General features: G+C 44.8%; 1 protein-coding gene and 2 non-coding genes across 3 annotated transcripts in view; 1 reads left to right on the forward strand and 2 right to left on the reverse strand.

The window, feature by feature from the left end:
- MOK (MOK protein kinase) overlaps positions 1-16,496 on the reverse strand; it is a 31,860-nt gene extending 15,364 nt beyond the window's left edge. Inside the window, exons 1-6 of the mRNA XM_040333040.1 lie at positions 16,282-16,496; positions 9,759-9,873; positions 7,890-7,979; positions 7,627-7,697; positions 4,000-4,078; positions 864-912 (exon numbers count right to left, since the gene is read on the reverse strand). Of these exons, the coding sequence (XP_040188974.1) occupies positions 864-912; positions 4,000-4,078; positions 7,627-7,697; positions 7,890-7,979; positions 9,759-9,873; positions 16,282-16,288 (411 nt within the window). The 5' untranslated portion in view covers positions 16,289-16,496. The remainder of the gene's footprint in view (positions 1-863; positions 913-3,999; positions 4,079-7,626; positions 7,698-7,889; positions 7,980-9,758; positions 9,874-16,281) is intronic.
- Positions 16,497-16,727: 231 nt separating this feature from the next.
- TRNAK-CUU lies at positions 16,728-16,800 on the reverse strand. Its single transcript has one exon. It is a non-coding gene; the product is annotated as a tRNA-Lys (tRNA).
- A 1,940-nt stretch (positions 16,801-18,740) lies between these two features.
- Positions 18,741-18,814, forward strand: TRNAI-AAU. Its single transcript has one exon. It is a non-coding gene; the product is annotated as a tRNA-Ile (tRNA).
- Positions 18,815-20,065: the final 1,251 nt, after the last annotated feature.

Genomic DNA, 20,065 nt, shown 5'->3' on the forward strand with positions numbered 1-20,065 from the left:
TTAGTCTGCTTGTCTTCAGCAAACTGTTTGCGGTCTTTCTTGTGCATCATCTTTAGAGGAGGCTTCCTTCTGGGATGACAGCCATGCAGAACAATTTGATGCAGTGTGCGGCGTATGGTCTGAACACTGACAGGCTGACCCCCCCCACCCCTTCACCCTCTGCAGCAATGCTGGCAGCACTCATACGTTTATTTCCCAAAGACAACCTCTGGAGATGACGCTGAGCACGTGACCTCAACTTCTTTGGTGGACCATGGCGAGGCGGGGAAGGGGAACCCGTCCTGTTATATTGCTGTATGGTCTTGGCCATCGTGCTGCAGATCAGTTTCAGGGTCTTGGCGATCTTCTTATAGCCTCGGCCATCTTTATGTAGAGACACAATTCTTTTTTTCAGATCCTCAGAGTTCTTTGCCATGAGGTGCCATGTTGTCCTTCCAGTGACCAGTATGAGAGAGTGAGAGCGGTAACACCAAATTTAACACACCTGCTCCCCATTCACACCTGAAACCTTGTAACACCGAGTCACATGACACCGGGGGGAGGGAAAATGGCTAATTGGGCCCAATTTGACTATTTTCCCTTAGGGGTGTACTCACTTTTGTTGCCAGCGGTTTAGACATTAATGGCTGTGTGTTGAGTTATTTTGAGGGGGGACGGCAAATTTACACCGTTATACAAGCTGTACACTCACTACACAACATTGTAGATACAAAGTGTTATTTCTTCAGTGTTGCCACATGAAAAGATACAAGAAAAGATTTACATAAATATAAGGGGTGTACTAACTTTTGTGAGATACAGTAGGTGTGATGATTGGGTGTCCACAAAGTGTATTTCCTATGAAAGACTTTGAGATTTCTCACCTTTATTAGAATATTTTCTGGCTTGACATCACGATGAAAGATTCCATTTCTGTTACAATAATACAAAGAAATACAACTTTATGCAGAAGGATTACCGACACAGGACATGAAACTAGCCAGTGAGAGAAAAAATGTAATACAATAAAAAGGAAGAAGGAAAAGTGCGATGTTTCCAATATGAAGGACGTGTGACACTGGTAGAAGATGACACACTTGTCAGGGAAGACATGCCGTGCTTCCGTTTTATTGTACTTAGGACACCAAGAAGGTTTTATTTCTTACTATAATAATAATTTTCAGGTATCAGAAAACCCTGCAAAAATTAAGTCATTGGTGATCAGTGGGAAGAATGTTCCTTACATTGGTGATCAGTGAGAAGAATGTCCCTTACATTGGTGATCAGTGGGAAGAATGTTCCTTACATTGGTGATCAGTGAGAAGAATGTCCCTTACATTGGTGATCAGTGAGAAGAATGTTCCTTACATTGGTGATCAGTGAGAAGAATGTCCCTTACATTGGTGATCAGTGAGAAGAATGTCCCTACATTGGTGATCAGTGAGAAGAATGTTCCTTACATTGGTGATCAGTGAGAAGAATGTTCCTTACATTGGTGATCAGTGAGAAGAATGTCCCTTACATTGGTGATCAGTGGGAAGAATGTCCCTTACATTGGTGATCAGTGAGAAGAATGTCCCTTACATTGGTGATCAGTGAGAAGAATGTCCCTTACATTGGTGATCAGTGAGAAGAATGTCCCTTACATTGGTGATCAGTGGGAAGAATGTTCCTTACATTGGTGATCAGTGAGAAGAATGTTCCTTACATTGGTGATCAGTGAGAAGAATGTTCCTTACATTGGTGATCAGTGAGAAGAATGTTCCTTACATTGGTGATCAGTGAGAAGAATGTTCCTTACATTGGTGATCAGTGAGAAGAATGTCCCTTACATTGGTGATCAGTGGGAAGAATGTCCCTTACTTTGGTGATCAGTGAGAAGAATGTCCCTTACATTGGTGATCAGTGAGAAGAATGTTCCTTACATTGGTGATCAGTGGGAAGAATGTTCCTTACATTGGTGATCAGTGGGAAGAATGTCCCTTACATTGGTGATCAGTGAGAAGAATGTTCCTTACATTGGTGATCAGTGAGAAGAATGTCCCTTACATTGGTGATCAGTGGGAAGAATGTCCCTTACATTGGTGATCAGTGAGAAGAATGTCCCTTACATTGGTGATCAGTGGGAAGAATGTTCCTTACATTGGTGATCAGAGAGAAGAATGTTCCTTACATTGGTGATCAGTGAGAAGAATGTCCCTTACATTGGTGATCAGTGGGAAGAATGTCCCTTACATTGGTGATCAGTGGGAAGAATGTTCCTTACATTGGTGATCAGTGAGAAGAATGTCCCTTACATTGGTGATCAGTGAGAAGAATGTCCCTTACATTGGTGATCAGTGGGAAGAATGTCCATTACATTGGTGATCAGTGAGAAGAATGTCCCTTACATTGGTGATCAGTGGGAAGAATGTTCCTTACATTGGTGATCAGTGAGAAGAATGTCCCTTACATTGGTGATCAGTGGGAAGAATGTCCCTTACATTGGTGATCAGTGGGAAGAATGTCCATTACATTGGTGATCAGTGAGAAGAATGTCCCTTACATTGGTGATCAGTGGGAAGAATGTCCCTTACATTGGTGATCAGTGAGAAGAATGTCCCTTACATTGGTGATCAGTGAGAAGAATGTCCCTTACATTGGTGATCAGTGAGAAGAATGTCCCTTACATTGGTGATCAGTGAGAAGAATGTCCCTTACATTGGTGATCAGTGAGAAGAATGTCCCTTACATTGGTGATCAGTGAGAAGAATGTTCCTTACATTGGTGATCAGTGGGAAGAATGTTCCTTACATTGGTGATCAGTGGGAAGAATGTCTCTTACATTGGTGATCAGTGAGAAGAATGTTCCTTACATTGGTGATCAGTGAGAAGAATGTCCCTTACATTGGTGATCACTGGGAAGAATGTTCCTTACATTGGTGATCAGTGGGAAGAATGTTCCTTACATTGGTGATCAGTGAGAAGAATGTCCCTTACATTGGTGATCAGTGAGAAGAATGTCCCTTACATTGGTGATCAGTGAGAAGAATGTTCCTTACATTGGTGATCAGTGGGAAGAATGTCCCTTACATTGGTGATCAGTGAGAAGAATGTCCCTTACATTGGTGATCAGTGAGAAGAATGTCCCTTACATTGGTGATCAGTGAGAAGAATGTTCCTTACATTGGTGATCAGTGAGAAGAATGTCCCTTACATTGGTGATCAGTGGGAAGAATGTCCCTTACATTGGTGATCAGTGAGAAGAATGTCCCTTACATTGGTGATCAGTGAGAAGAATGTCCCTTACATTGGTGATCAGTGAGAAGAATGTCCCTTACATTGGTGATCAGTGAGAAGAATGTCCCTTACATTGGTGATCAGTGGGAAGAATGTCCCTTACATTGGTGATCAGTGGGAAGAATGTCCCTTACATTGGTGATCAGTGGGAAGAATGTCTCTTACATTGGTGATCAGTGAGAAGAATGTTCCTTACATTGGTGATCAGTGAGAAGAATGTTCCTTACATTGGTGATCAGTGGGAAGAATGCTCCTTACATTGGTGATCAGTGGGAAGAATGTTCCTTACATTGGTGATCAGTGAGAAGAATGTTCCTTACATTGGGGGTCAGTGGAAGGAATTTTGGCTCTACCATGTGGTGTTGAACCCAGAACTATGCAGGCACCACCAACCAACCACAACCCTTGCAGCTTCTGGATGAACCCCGTTTGAGAATGCCTGATATAGATAGACCAACTGTAATGTTTAAGTCACAATGTTTCCCATGAGCTTTTGCCACTAGAACATCCAGAACATAATACCAGCTCTAGAGATATTAGTCCTGTTCATCCAGAAGAGGCGTCTGGAAGGAGATGGAAGGTTACAGGTTATTTATGTTATGGTTATATAACTAGTAATGTCTGAGATTGTTTTTTTTGGCAGGAATCCCAAAGGACACAAAGTACACAAAGTACACACATCTATCTCATCCCGGATGTACAAGCCAGACTTCTATGTAACTGATAAAATCCGGTGCCTACCTGTGAATGTGTTCCAGGGACTTGCACAGCTGGTACATATAATTGCGGATTTTATTCTCTGATAACGGGTGTCTTCGCTCTGCAAGATGGAAGGAAAATCAAAATCAAAAGCAGCAAATCTCTGAAACAAAATCCTTACTGTCAAACCTGCACTAATTAACCACTTTATTACTGGGTACTTAAACCCCCTTCGTGCCCAGACCAATTTTCAGCTTTCAGCGCAGACGCATTTTGAATGACAATTGCGCGGTCATACAACACTGTACCCAAATTATATTTTTATAATTTTTTTTCCCCACAAAGAGATTTCTTTTGGTGGTATTTGATCATCTCTGCGATTTTTATTTTTTGCGCTATAAATAAAAAAAAAAAAGACAGAAAAATTTGAAAAAAAACACAATGGCCCGGATTCAGATAGAGATCCGACGGCGTATCTCCTGATACGCCGTCATATCTCTGAATTCCGTCCGTCGTATCTATGCGCCTGATTCATAGAATCAGGTTCCGCATAGATCTCCCTAAGATCCGACAGGTGTAAGTGACTTACACCATCGGATCTTAGGCTGCAATTCCAGGCCGGCCGCTAGGTGGCGTTTCGTCTTTTGTACGCGAAGAATATGCAAATGAGGAGTGCCGCCGATTCAGAAACGAACGCCCGCCACTTTTTTTTTACGTCGTTTGCGTTCGGCTTTTTCCGGCGGATAGTTACCCCTGCTATATGCGGCGTATCCTATGTTAAGTATGGATGTCGTTCCCGGGTCGAATTTTGAATTTTTTTACGTCGTTTGCGCAAGTCGGTCGCGAATACGGATGGACGTAATTTACGTTCACGTCGAAACCAATGACGTCCTAGCGACGTCATTTGGAGCAATGCACGCTGGGAAATTTAGCTGGCGGCGCATTCGCAGTTCGATCGGCGCAGGGACGCGCCTGATTTAAATAGTAAACTCCCCCCAGCAGGTGTCCCCCATCAGAGCCCCCCACAGCAGGTGTCCCCCATCAGAGCCCCCCACAGCAGGTGTCCCCCATCAGAGCCCCCCACAGCAGGTGTCCCCCATCAGAGCCCCCCACAGCAGGTGTCCCCCATCAGAGCCCCCCACAGCAGGTGTCTCCATAGATCAGTACTTGTTCAATAGATCCATGTAGCTTGGGCGTGCTGGGAGCATAAGCACATTACAGGGGGCGGGGCATACGTGGCATCTTTGGTTACTTGGAGGGTGGCACTCGGAGAGCATTTCTGGGAGTGCATGGGATGATTGGCAGCAGCTCCAGCCAACCCAGAAGCCTCTCATCACACCGCCTATGGGAGAAGAGCCGACACACGCTTAGAAGGTGGGGCAGACAGGAGACTGCTCCATGTACACCGGACAGAATTAAACGTGTTCCAGTACTAGGCTCCGCTGTGGTACCCAGCCCGGATTCCGGGGGCAGTGGGAAGTATGCGCTCTTGTCAGTTGCCAGCGGAGAGAGCAAGCGGGATGGGGAACCGCAGCACCCACTACATGCGCTCCGCCTCTGGACACAGACAAGGAGGAGGGAGGGGAGCACTTTGGAGCTTCGGTGCCCCCACCTCTGCGGCGCCTGAGAGCGGAGCACCCCGTGCACCCTGCCTAGGATCGGCCCTGGCACTGCACATTGCTTAAGTTGTAGAAGACGCTATACAAGCCAACATAATGTTATCCTTGGAAAATGGAAAGCATTTCTTATGTACTTGCACAGTCAATAATAAAAAAGCTTTTTATGCACAGTGTAATAAAAGATAGAGCGATTGAATATAAAAGTAAAATGGAGCGAATGATTAACTCACAAAGGTCCTTCCCTGTTCTCAGAGCAAACAATCAGAGAGCAACAGAGGGCGCCGTCATTGCGATCTCCCCACAAAGAGCTTTCAGGTTTCCAGGATAAACATATACATACAGGGAATGAAGATTTCTTTACTCAGCAGCAGCAGCTGTTCTGTACATAGCAACAGAAGGGAACGTGGATCGACATATGCAAAGCTTTGTTCACTCTGTGCCGCTTTATTCAGGATAGAAATGTTGGGGTGTGTAATGGGAATGTGTAAAGCACAGAAACTCAGAGCAACCAAACAATCTATACTTAGGCTCGGGTCACATAGATGCGGGGCGTGTGCAGAGTCCGGCGCGTTTTCCATTCAACCGTTCAGGTGCAAGGTTGACACTTATGCCGCATACACACGCTAGGAATTTCCGACAACAAATGTTCGATGGGAGCTTGTCTTTGGAAATTCAGACTGTGTGTAGGTTCCATCGGACAACAAAAATTTGAGAGCTAGTTCTTAAATTATCCGACAACAAAATCCGTTCTCGTAAATTCCCATCGTGTGTGGACAATTCCCGACGCACAAAATTCCACGCGTGCTCTGAATCAAGTACGAGACGGAAGCGTTCTGTCTGGTAAAACTAGCGTTCGTAATGGAGATCGCACATTCGTCACGCTGTAACGGACTGAAAAGCGCGAATCTTCTCTCACCAAACTTCTACTAACACGACTGGTATTGAATTTCCCTTTAATAGTGCCGTCGTACGTGACTGTGTCCTTGGGGTTCGGAATTTCCGATAACATTTGTGCGACCGTGTGTATGCAACGCAAGTTTGAGCCAACATTCCATCAGAAAAAAATCCACGGTTTTGTTGTCGGAATGTCCGATCGTCTGTACGCGGCATTAGGGGGGCTGCTGCACACAGAAGGTTTTCGATCTTAAAGAGGAAGTAAACCCTCTTAAAAAAATAATGAAAAAAAAAAAACCCCTGCAAGACAAAGACATTATGAGCTAGTGTGCATAGTCCCGTAAAATGGGCACAGTGGCAACAATTGATGGGCACAGTGGCGACAATTGATGGGCACAGTGGCTGCATTTCATGGCATGGCACAGTGGTGACAATTAATGGGCACAGTGGCTGCGTTTGATGGCATGGCACAGTGGTGACAATTGATGGGCACAGTGGCTGCATTTCATGGCATGGCACAGTGGCTGCGTTTGATGGCATGGCACAGTGGCGACAATTGATGGGCACAGTGGCTGCATTTGATGGCATGGCACAGTGCCTGCGTTTGATGGCATGGCACAGTGGCGACAATTTTATGGCACAGTGGCGACAATTGATGGGCACAGTGGCTGCGTTTGATGGGCACAGTGGCGACAATTGATGGGCACAGTGGCGACAATTGATGGCATGGCACAGTGGCGACAATTGATGGGCACAGTGGCTGCATTTGATGGCATGGCACAGTGGCGACAATTAATGGGCACAGTGGCTGCATTTCATGGCATGGCACAGTGGCTGCGTTTGATGGCATGGCACAGTGCCTGCGTTTGATGGCATGGCACAGTGGCGACAATTTTATGGCACAGTGGCTGCGTTTGATGGGCACAGTGGCGGCAATTGATGGGCACAGCGAGGCTGCAATTGTTTTTTTTTTTTTTTTTTCTTTGTTTGCGCCCCCCCAAAAATTTTGAGCACCAGCAGACTCGGTCTTCCATTGTTTACATCTAAGTAAATACATCAGAAATATAACACATAAAGCCGAATTTCCATAAATCCCAGCGCCCGAGCTTTGCTGAAGGACAACGTGATAAGACATCCAATGTCAGGATTCATTTACCTCTTATCATCTCATAGATATTCATGTCCATCAATTCACAAATCAGAGCCAGGCATCCCGATTTCCTGTCACTGGAACACAGAAAAGCATCCAGAGTAATCCACAAAGATTAACCGTGACTCAGAACTCATATCTACAAACTGTGAAAGAGGATCGTCTGCCATTTAGATCCAAATGTGATGGAAAATACACGTGCTTTGCAACAAGAATCAATAAATAAAAAATATATAGAAATGATTTCACAGAAAAATAGGGATACGTACAAGAGCACTTCATGTAAAGCCAGGATATTGGGGTGCGGGCTCAGCCTCCTCAGCGCTTGGATTTCTCTCAAATTATTCACTTGCTCTGTGCTTGAGATATGAAATAAATAATAACAGATTGTCATTAATGGGATTTTTGCTGCATCTTCTTTTTAAATAATTTTTTTTTAAATGCTAAAAATGTAATTATAATAATAATAAAAAGATAAATAAATGAATAAAAAAATAAAAGTACCAATTTAACCCCTTTAATACCGGGCTTTTACACCACCTCCATACCGGGCCTATTCTGGCACTTCTCTCCTACATGTACAAATCATCATTCTTTTGCTTTGCAGGCGCTATTTTTAGCGTTATAGCGCCTGCAAAGCGACCCAGTGTGCAGGGACCGCCCTGTCATCTGCCGGCTCAGCGGGGATCAACGGAGCGATTCCCGCTGAGCAAGCGGATGAGAAAGGTACAGATCCTAACGGGATCCGTACATGTGAAAGGGCCCTTAGAAGGGAAATTGAAGGAAAAAGTAAGTGAACCAACATTGCACTAGCTTAACTGCTTGCCGACCAGCCGCCGCAGTTATACGGCAGCAGGTCGACTCGACTGTGCGAGATCACGTAGCTATACGTCATCTCGCGAATCAGCCAATAGGGGCTCCTGCTCCCAACGCGCGTGTCCGGCGGGCGCTATCACCGCCGGGCACCCGCGATCGCTCGTTACAGAGCGAGAACCGGGAGCTGTGTGTGTAAACACACAGCTCCCGGTCCTGTCAGGGGGGAGAAATGCCTGACCGTCTGTTTAGACAATGTATGAACAGCGATCAGTCATTTCCCCAAGTCAGTCCCACCTCCCCTTCAGTTAGAACACACCCAGGGAACATAATTAACCCCTTACTCGCCCCCTAGTGTTAACCCCTTCCCTGACAGTGGCATGTTTATAGTAATCAATGCATTTTTATAGCACTGATCGCTATAAAAATGCCAATGGTCCCAAAAATGTGTCAAAAGTGTCCGCCATAATGTCGCAGTACCGATAAAAATCGCTGATCGCCACCATTACTAGAAAAAAAAAAATATTATTAAAAATGTCATAAAACTATGCCCTATTTTGTAGACGCTATAACTTTTGCGCAAACCAATCAAACTCTTATTGCGATTTTTTTTACAAAAAATAGAAGAATACGTATCGGCCTAAACTGAGGAAGAAAAACTTTTTTTATATATTTTTGGGGATATTTATTATTACAGCAAAAATTAAAAAATATTCTTTTTTTTTTTTTTTAATTGGCGCTCTATTTTTGTTTATAGCGCAAAAAATAAAAACCGCAGAGGTGATCAAATACCACCAAAAGAAAGCTCTATTTGTGGGGAAAAAAGGACGCCAATTTTGTTTGGGAGCCACGTCGCACGACCGCGCAATTGTCATTTAAATCTACGCAGTGCCAAATTGCAAAAAGCGGCCCGGTCATTGACCAGCAATATGGTCCGGGGGTTAAGTGGTTAAAGGAACCTATTTAAAAAAAAAAAAAAAAGGAACCTTTACAACCCCTTTAAGGACTCTTTTTCCTGGGCACAGTCCTCTAAAATCAGAGACTGTCCCTGGAAATGCCTGGTCACTCTACTCCAGGGATAGGCAATTAGCGGACCTCCAGCTGTTGCAGAACTACAATTCCCATGAGGCATAGCAAGACTCCGACAGCCACAAGCAGGACACCCAGAGGCATGATGGGATTTGTAGTTTTACAACAGCTGGAGGTCCGCTAATTCCATATCCCTGCTCTACTCTATACGAGACTTCTGGGCCTTCCTGTATTTGGTCCAGATAGAATTTAGACACGCCCCCTGAACACGACAATCATTCACCAAGCCGGCGTACCTTTTGAAAAGTTGCTTCATCTTCTTACACGCGTAGTAGTTTCCATCTTTTAAACTTTGGGCTTTGACCACTTCCGAAAAAGTCCCTTCACCGATTTTATTAATCGTCTTATATTCTGGAATAAAAAAAACACAAAAAAAAATAGTCATTACTATACATCATAAATAACTGCTGTGCATTGTAAATGATCACCTTGTAAAACAACATATTCAGTGTGTAAATGTAAAAAAGAAATGAAAGGCAAAAAATTTATGAAAAAAAAAAAAAATAAAAAAAAAAAAAGGGGGTTCCTCCTAGAGGTCGACCGATATATCGGCCGATATTTCGCCATTTTGGAGAAATCGGCGTCGGCTGATTTTTATCCAAATTAGGCCGATATTTTACATGCCCGCTAGCGGTGCCACGGATCCTGAGCTAGGCCGAAGCCGCGGCCTTTCCTGATGCTGTGACCGCGGCGGCAATCCGCGGATTGCCGCCGCGGTCACAGCATCAGGAAAGACCACGGCTTTGGCCTAGCTCTGGAGCCGCGGCCATCTTGGTACACCCAGCGCGGCGGCCCTCCTCTCTGTTTACGCCCACAGAGGAGGAGGGGCCCGCGCTCGTGGGACACACACCGCTCTCTGGTGTCTGTAGCCGGGGGGGGGGGTCTATACTGGAGGGAGAGGGGGTCTGTACTGAGGGGGGTGCCAACCAGTGCTAACTATTGCCACCTGCCAGTGCCAATTAGTGCCACCTGCCAGTCAGTGCCACTTGCCAGTGTCACCTGTAAGTGCCACCTGCCAGCGCCACGTGCCATCTGCCAACCAGTGCCATCTGCCAATCAGTGCCACCTGCCAGTGTCAATTAGTGCCACCTGCCAATCAGTGCCATCTGCTAGAACAATCTTTCAGTGCCATCCAGTGCAACCTGCCAGTGCCAATAAGTGCCTTATGCTAGTGCCATCTTCCAGTGCCAATTAGTGCCATCAAAAAATAAAAATAAAAATCGGCCTAAAATATCGGCATCATATATCGGCCATCGGCCGCCCAGATTTCTAAATATCGGCCAGAGAAAAACCCATATCGGTCAACCTCTAGTTCCTCCTATTTTAACATTTTGCCTTACATTAATTCATAACCTTTAGATTTCTTTAATATGATTGTCCCTCTTTGCCTATAGATGATCACTACGGTTTTGCTCCTGAAGAGTGGCTTTAAGGCCGCGAAACGCGTAGAGCTACTAACTACGGAGATGTGTTTATACTTACCCAATTTCCCATGGATGTTCTTTTAACAAAACCTCATCTCCTCTTATTTTTATCAAGATATTATCAGTGGGTCACAGATCTGTACAGATATTAACTGTGTCACTTATTCCTTGTACTTGTAAATATATGAAATATCAATTCATTGTATAATATTTGGTTTAAATGAAAGGTCTAAAAAAATATCATTGTATAGCAAAATGCATTAAAATGAAAAATTAAATGTATATGACTGTTTAAACCAATTAAAGGCTGTCTTTTTTCTTATCCAATTATTTGCTTCCGTGTGCTTCATATAAAGTCCCGCCTCTCCCCGCCTCCCTTTCGGGTATTGAACCGGGATGGAGCCTGGGATCCGCAAGGTCCTAGCCTCATTTATTAACCGTTTGAGGACCACCGCACGACGATATACGTCGACTAAATGGCACGGCTGGGCCGCGAGCCCCCCGGCAGCTGCACACTCGCGACCCGGCCCTCCTCTCTGTGACCGTCCCCGCGGGAACAGCGGACCCGATCGCCACCGTTGACCCGCGATCGGGTCACAGAGAGGAAGAACGGGGAGAGGTAAGTGTAAACAAACCTCTCCCTGTGCTTCCTAGTGAGCCTGTCACTGATCGTCTGTTCCCTGTCATAGGGAACGACGATCAGTGATGTCACACGCCAAGCCACGCCCCCCCCACAGTAAGAATCACACATTAGGGCACACTTAACCCCTACAGCGCCCCCTCCTGGTTAACCCCTTCACTGCCAGTTTAATTTTTACAGTACCCAGTGCATTTTTATAGCGCTCATGTACAATGTATGAACAGAAGATCAGTCATTTCCCCATGTCAGTCCACCCCGCCCCCCCCCTACAGTTAAAACACACCCAGGGAACATACTTAACCCCTTCCCGCCTCCTAGTGTTAACACCTTCCCTGCCACTGGCATTTTTATAGTAATCCAATGCATTTGTATAGCACTGATCGCTGTAAAAATGACAATGGTCCCAAAATAGTGTCAAAAGTGTCCGATGTGTCCGCCGTAATGTCGCAGTCACGATAAAAATCGCTGATTGTCGCCATTACTAGTAAAAAAAAAAAAATATTAATAAAAATGCTATAAAACTATCCCCTATTTTGTAAACGCTATAAATTTTGCGCAAACCAATCGATAAACGCTTATTGCGATTTTTTTTTACCAAAAATATGTAGAAGAATACGTATCGGCCTAAACTGAGGAAAGAAATATGTTTTTTTATATCTTTTTTGGGGATATTTATTATAGCAAAAAGTAAAAAAATATTGATTTTTTTTCCAAAATTGTCGCTCTATTTTTGTTTATAGCGCAAAACATAAAAAACCGCAGAGGTGATCAAATACCACCAAAACAAAGCTCTATTTGTGGGGGGAAAAAAAAAGGACGCCAATTTTGTTTTTCGGAGCCACGTCGCACGACCGCGCAATTGTCAGTTAAAGCGACGCAGTGCCGAATCGCAAAAACTGGCCGGGTCCTTTAGCTGCCCAAAGGTCCGGGTCTTCAGTGGTTAAACTTGTGTTGCATACACACGGTCACACAAACGTTGTAAGAAATTCCGAATGTGAAGAATGCGGTGACGTACAACACGACGACGAGCCGAGAAAAATGTTCAATGATTCCGAGCATGCGTAGGATTTTTGTGCGTCGGAATTGGCTACAGACGATCGGAATTTCCGACAAGAACTTTTGTTGTCGAAAGAATTGAGAACCGGATCTCAAACATTTGTTGTCGGAAATTCCGACAGCAACTGTCTGATGGGGCCTACACACGGTCGGAATTTCCGACAACAAGCTCACATCGGACATTTGTTGTCGGAAATTCCGATCGTGTGTATGCGGCCTCACTTGTACAGGACGTGGCACAGCAGCTATGGGGGAGGCTTTTCTGACCTGTCCCACCAACGGTACATTGGTTGTCTGCCCACTCAATTGTCACCCAATGATAAAACCTGAATGAGAAACATGACATCGTATACCTTTAACTGGGGTGGATCTGTAATGGTGAAGACCTTTTTATAAACTTAAAGTGGCTGTAAAGGTTTAATTTTTTTTTTTGTCATACTTACCTCCTCTGTGCATTTCGTTTTTCACAGAGTGGCCCCAATCCTCCTCTTCTGGGGTCCCTCGGCGGCTGCTCCCTGCAATAGCTAGCCCCCTCTGGGAAGCTCTCTCCCAAGGGGGTTAGCTTGTACGCACGCTCCCGTGTCATATATTCGGTGTCTATAGACACAGAGTGTATGACTTGGCCCCTCCCCCTGGACCATGTCCATCCCTTAATGACTACAGTGTCCCCCCATCTTCTGATGGCTCCTCCCAGCAGGATAATGTCACCATGTCACAAAGATCCAATCATCTCACCACTGGACAATGAGGTCCCTGTCCTCCAATCATCTCACCACTGGACAATGATGTCACTGAACTCCAATCATCTCACCACTGGACAATGAGGTCCCTGCCCTCCAATCATCTCACCACTGGACAATGATGTCACTGAACTCCAATCATCTCACCACTGGACGATGAGGTCCCTGTCCTCCAATCATCTCACCACTGAACAATGAGGTCCCTGTCCTCCAATCATCTCACCACTGGACAATGAGGTCCCTGTCCTCCAATCATCTCACCACTGGATAATGAGGTCACTCTCCTCCAATCATCTCACCACTGGACAATGAGGTCCCTGTCCTCCAATCATCTCACCACTGGACAATGAGGTCCCTGTCCTCCAATCATCTCACCACTGGACAATGAGGTCCCTGTCCTCCAATCTTCTCACCACTGGACAATGAGGTCCCTGTCCTCCAATCATCTCACCACTGGACAATGAGGTCCCTGTCCTCCAATCATCTCACCACTGGTCAATGAGGTCCCTGTCCTCCAATCATCTCACCACTGGACGATGAGGTCCCTGTCCTCCAATCATCTCACCACTGGACAATGAGGTCCCTGTCCTCCAATCTCACCACATATCATCCAATAGAGGACCTCTGGGATGTGGTGGGAGATCAGGTCTCTATGGAGCAAAATCTCTGAGGAACTTTTCCAACACCTTGTTGTATCTATTCCACCAAGAATGAAGGGGAAAGGGGGTCCAATCCGCTACTAGCAAGGGGGCCTAATAAAGTGGCTGGTGAGTGTGTGTATATATATTTCCCTCTCCTCTCTCTATGTATATTCTCTCTCTCCCCCCACCCTCTCTGTATATTCTCTCTCTTTCTATCTCTCTCTTCTCCATCTCTCTCTATCCTCTCGTATATTCTCCCTCTCTCTATGTATATTCTCTCCCCCCCCCTCTCTGTATATTCTCGCTCTCTTTCTCTCTCTCTCTATTCTCCCTCTCTTCTCCATCTCTCTCTATTCTCTTGTATATTCTCCCTCTCTCTATGTATATTCTCTCGCTCTATTCTCTCTCTCTATTTTTATATTCTCCCTCTCTCTATTATCTTGTATATTCTCTCTCTATGTATATTCTCTCTCTCTCTCTCTATTTGTATATTCTCTCTCTCTCTCTATTATCTCTCTCTCTATTCTCTCGTATATTCTCTCTCTCTATGTATATTCTCTCTCTCTCTTCTCTCTCTCTCTCTCTCTCTCTCTCTCTCTCTATTTGTATATTCTCTCTCTCTCTCTATTATCTCTCTCTCTATTCTCTCGTATATTCTCTCTCTCTATGTATATTCTCTCTCTCTCTTCTCTTCTCTCTCTCTCTCTCTCTCTCTCTCTCTCTCTCTCTATTTGTATATTCTCCCTCTCTCTATTATCTCACTCTCTCTATTCTCCCTCTCTCTCTCTCTATTTTCTCGTATATTCTCTCTCTCTATATATTCTCTCTCTCTCTCTATTTGTATATTCTCTCTCTCTATTCTCTTGTATATTCTCCCTCTCTCTATGTATATTTTCTCTCTCTCTCTATTTGTATATTCTCCCTCTCTCTAAATTCTCTCTCTCTCTCTCTATTCTCCCTCTCTCCTTTCTCCCTCTCTCTTTTCTCCCTCTCTCTGTATATTCCCTCTCTCTCTCTCTCTCTCCATGTATATTCTCTCTCTCTCTCTCTCTCTCCATGTATATTCTCTCTCTCTCTCTCTCTCCATGTATATTCTCTCTCTCTCTCTATTTATATTATCTCCCTCTCCATATAGTTATATCCATAAATGATGACACACTGTATACAGGTAAATGACTCCTCTGTATGGCGTGTATATTCTCTCTCGCTCTGTATATATATTCTCCCTCTCTCTCTATTTACATTCTCTCCCTCTCCATATAGTTATATACATAAATGATGACACCCTGTATACAGGTTAATAATAACAATGACTCTCTGTATGGCATTTATATTCTCCCTGTGTATATATATTCTCTCTCTCTATTTATATTCTCTCTCCCTCTCTCTCTGTATATATATATATTCTCTCTCTCTCTCTCTCTCTCTCTCTCTCTCTCTCTCTCTCTCTCTCTCTGTATATATGTATATTCTCCCTCTCTCTCTATTTATATTCTCTCCCTCTCCATAGAGTTATATACACAAATGATGACACCCTGTATACAGGTAAATAATAACAATGACTCCTCTGTATCTCATTTATATCCTCTCTCTCTTTATATTCTCTCTAATTATATTCATTATTTCTCTCACTCTCTCTCTATATTCTCTTTCCCTCTCCATATAGTTATATACACAAATAATGACACCCTGTATACAAGTAAATAATGACAATGACTCCTCTGTGTATATATTCTCTCTCTCTATTTATATTCTCTCTCTCTCTGTATATATATTCTCCCCTCTCTCTCTATATATATTCTCTCTCCCTCCCCATATAGTTATATACATAAATAATGACACCCTGTATACAGGTAAATAATAACAATGACTCCTCTGTATATATATATATTCTCTCTCTGTATATATTATCTCCCTCTCTATATAGTTATATCCATAAATAATGACACCCTGTATACAGGTAAATAATGACAATGCCTCCTCTGTATATATATTCTCTCTCTCTGTATATATTATCTCCCTCTCCATAGGGTTATATACATAAATAATGACACCCTGTATACAGGTAAATAATAACAATGCCTCCTCTGTATATATATATATTCTCTCTCTGTATATATATTCTCCCCCTCTCTCTGTATATATTATCTCCCTCTCTATATAGTTATATCCATAAATAATGACACCCTGTATACAGGTAAATAATGACAATGACTCCTCTGTATGGCGGCACACACCGCCTCCCCTCCTCCACTCACTATTCATGGTGTCACCACACGGAGCCTCTCCTCACAGCTGGCTGGTTCCGGTGGGGCTGGCACTGGCATCGCTCCCTCCTCTCCCTCAGGGTCCCGGGCACGGTCCTGGAGAGCACAAGGCTGCCATGTTGTTATCGTCGTCTCCTAGGCAACCGCTGGCAACTCTGACACTGAGGCCTCCACCGCCTGTCACCAGGAGACCAGAGGGCGGAGCCTACGTGCTACGGACGTCAGAGCGCCGCCGCCAGCCCCGCCCACTTACCTCTCAGCCATTGGCTGTGTATTCCCCGGGTGATAATAGAACATAATGTACAGTATAGGAGGCATAATATAAATCACCATGGCGCTGTATGTGAAGATTGACACTGAGAACCGGCCGTGTGTGATATCATAGGGGTTTGAAAGGAAAATAATAAACATGCCAAGAAAAAAAAAAAAAAAGTAATCGCCCAACGTGGGGCTCGAACCCACGACCCTGAGATTAAGAGTCTCATGCTCTACCGACTGAGCTAGCCGGGCACATGCAGATTTTCTTCATTTGTTCTGTAGAAGATACTGAAAAATGCAATGGATTTTAATGTGCTTGCCTAGAATTATAATATACATTAGGTTCAATGGATAAAGCTGGGTTTCTTAATTTTCAAAGCAGTGACAGTTATATTCAAAAAATGGCCTGGTCATGAAGGGGTGGGTACATTTTCAGGAGGTCAAGTGGTTAATTAAAGAGAAGCTTCGTGGAGGTCCTAAAAAAATAATTTAAATTGAAAGTCATTTTCGCTTTATTGAGAGTCTGAACTTTAGGCTCCATTCACACCTAGGCAGACAAATTCGCGGCGACAAAATAGCGGCATTTTGTACCGCGATTTGCGGCGACAAAACGCCGGTATTGTCGCCTAGATGTGCCCCAGATTGACCCCCTCTATGGAGATGGTTCCCATCTCCTAGCCGAACGCCGAAAGCCGTCCGGGACCTTTTTTCAGGCGGCAGGCGTCCGGCGTTCAGCGTGGAGATGTGAACCATCTCCATAGAGGGACATGTGTTTTCATCCCTCTGGCGGCAGCGGCGTAGCACTACAGGCGTAACTGTGTTCGAGAAAAAAGGGGTTAAGGTCAAGTCATTTGGCGGAGAAGTCGGCTGCACGTACCACAGAGAGGTGCGTAGAGCGACGCACCAAAAAGAACCAGAAGGGGAGGAGTTCCCGCCCCCTGCGTGAGACGCGTGTGTGTGTCTGGCGTGAAAAGGACATTGATTGGCAGATTGGATAGAGAGGATCGCAGCACAGGTTGTGGCAATGTATTCCCTGCCATCAATTTGGCTGAGGCCTACCATCATACCTCCCAACTGTCCCTGATTTGGAGGGACTGTCCCTGATTTGGAGCAATGTCCCTCTGTCCCTCATCCTCCTCATTTGTCCCTCATTTTGGTCTGATCTATACAGATGTATATAAAATGCACTTTTTATCTATCAAAAAGTGTTTCCCAGCACTAAACTTTCATCTGATTTCTAAATTGCTGCATTTGTGAATTCCAAAAGCCAATATAAAGGAATAGTCGTGGTAAAAAAAAGCACTTGTGGGTTTAACCAATCTTATTTTTTTGTACAATTCTCCTTTAAGGGGGCGTGGCAAGGGGTGTGTCCTATGCCTGCATACTTTTGCTGATAGGTGTCCCTCATTCCCATCTCAGAAAGTTGGGAGGTATGTACCATGTTCCCGTCCAGAGCTAGTGTGAGTTCCGCACCGTTATTATTTACCTGTATACAGTGTAAGTTACGGCGGCGTAGTGTATCTTTGGCGGCGTAATGGAGCAGCATTCAAATCTCTGTCATGGGGGCGTGTTTTATGTAAATGACCCGACGTAAACGTTTTTTTTTAACTGCGCATGCGCCGTCCGTGGGGGTATCCCAGTGCGCATGCTCGAAATTAACCCGGAACAAGCCAATGCTTCCGACGGTGACGTCATTCTACGCAAATCCCTATTCGCGAACGACTTACGCAAACGACGTAAAAATTTCAAATTTATACGCGGGAACGACGGCCATACTTAACATTGAGTACGCCACCATATAGCAGCTTTAACTATGCGCCGGAAAAAGCCAAACGCAAACGTAAAAAAATGCGCCGGCCGGACGTACGTTCGTGGATTGCCGTAACTAGCTAATTTGCATACTCGACGCGGAATTCGGCGGAAACGCCACCTAGCGGCCGCTGAAAAATTGCATCTTAGATCCGACGGCGTACTAAGACGCACGCCTGTCGGATCGACCCAAGATGACGTTGTATCTTGTTTTGTGGATACAAAACAAAGATACAACGCGGGAACTTTAAAATTACGCCGGCGGATCCATAGATACGCTGGCGTAATTCTTTTGTGGATCTGCCCCTTTATCTCTCGGCTGTGATTGCAGTCTATATATCTCATCTTACCTTCAGTTACTGGAACAAGCTACCAATCAGCGTGGCCGGTTAGCTCAGTTGGTTAGAGCGTGGTGCTAATAACGCCAAGGTCGCGGGTTCGATCCCCGTACGGGCCACTTGTGTTTTTCCGCCCTCCACATTATAGACAAGTGTTCCTTCTGACCACCATTACCTTTTTTTTATATTGATTTCAGGTTACATTTCATTCTACGTGTTCCAATCTAACTGATTTTTTTTCTCTGTATGTAAGGATGACTTTTTTTTTTATGCAATATTCGTTCTATTTGAATATTCATCATTTTTTAAGAACTGTGTAAAAGGATCCTGAGGACATATTATGATCCACCCTGTCATCACAAGTGCTACAGATGAATATTTTTACACGATTTCACTTGTATATTTCACAACCTTTTTATCAGTGGCGGCTGGTGATCAATATTTTTGGGAGGGCGCAAAAAAAAAAAGCTGCCACTGTGTCCATCAAACGCAGCTACTGTGCCCATCAATTGCTGCCAGTATGTTCATCAATTGCCGCTACTGTACTCATAAATTGCTGCCACTGTGTCCATCAAACGCAGCTACTGTGCCCATCAATTGCTGCCAGTGTGTTCATCAATTGCCGCTACTGTACTCATAAATTGCTGCCACTGTGTCCATCAAACGCAGCTACTGTGCCCATCAATTGCTGCCAGTGTGTTCATCAATTGCCGCTACTGTGCCCATCAATTGCTGCCAGTGTGTTCATCAAACGCAGCTACTGTACCCATCAATTGCTGCCAATGTGCCCATCAAACACAGCTACTGTACCCATCAAATGCTGCCAGCGTGCCCATCAATTGGCGCTACTGTGCCCATCAATTGCTGCCAGTGTTCCCATCAATTGCCGCTTCTGTGCCCATCAATTGCTGCCAGTGTGCCCATCAAATGCTGTTACTGTGCCCATAAATTGCTGCCACTGTGCCCATCAAATGCAGCTACTGTACCCATCAATTGCTGCCAGTGTGCCCATCAAATGCCGCTACTGTGCCCATCAATTGCTGCCAGTGTGCCCATAAATTTCTGGTACTGTGCCCATCAATTGCTGCCAGTGTGCCCATCAATTTCCAGTACTGTGCCCATCAACTGCCTCTACTGTGCCCATTAATTGCTGCCAGTGTGCCCATCAAATTGCTGCCAGTGTGGCCATCAATTGCCTCTACTGTTCCCATCAAATGCTGCCGGTGTGCATCCCCCCGCCCGCCCGGCACTTACCTGTCTCGGTGGGGCAGCGGGTCACGGCGGTGTCCTCCACGCTCCTCAATGTCTTCTCCCGTCCTCTGCTGTAATTGGACGCCTGATAGGTGCCCAATCACAGCGCCTGTCTTTTC

This window comes from Rana temporaria, chromosome 13, assembly GCF_905171775.1.
Source record: "Rana temporaria chromosome 13, aRanTem1.1, whole genome shotgun sequence".
NCBI classification, from domain to species: Eukaryota; Metazoa; Chordata; class Amphibia; order Anura; family Ranidae; genus Rana; species Rana temporaria.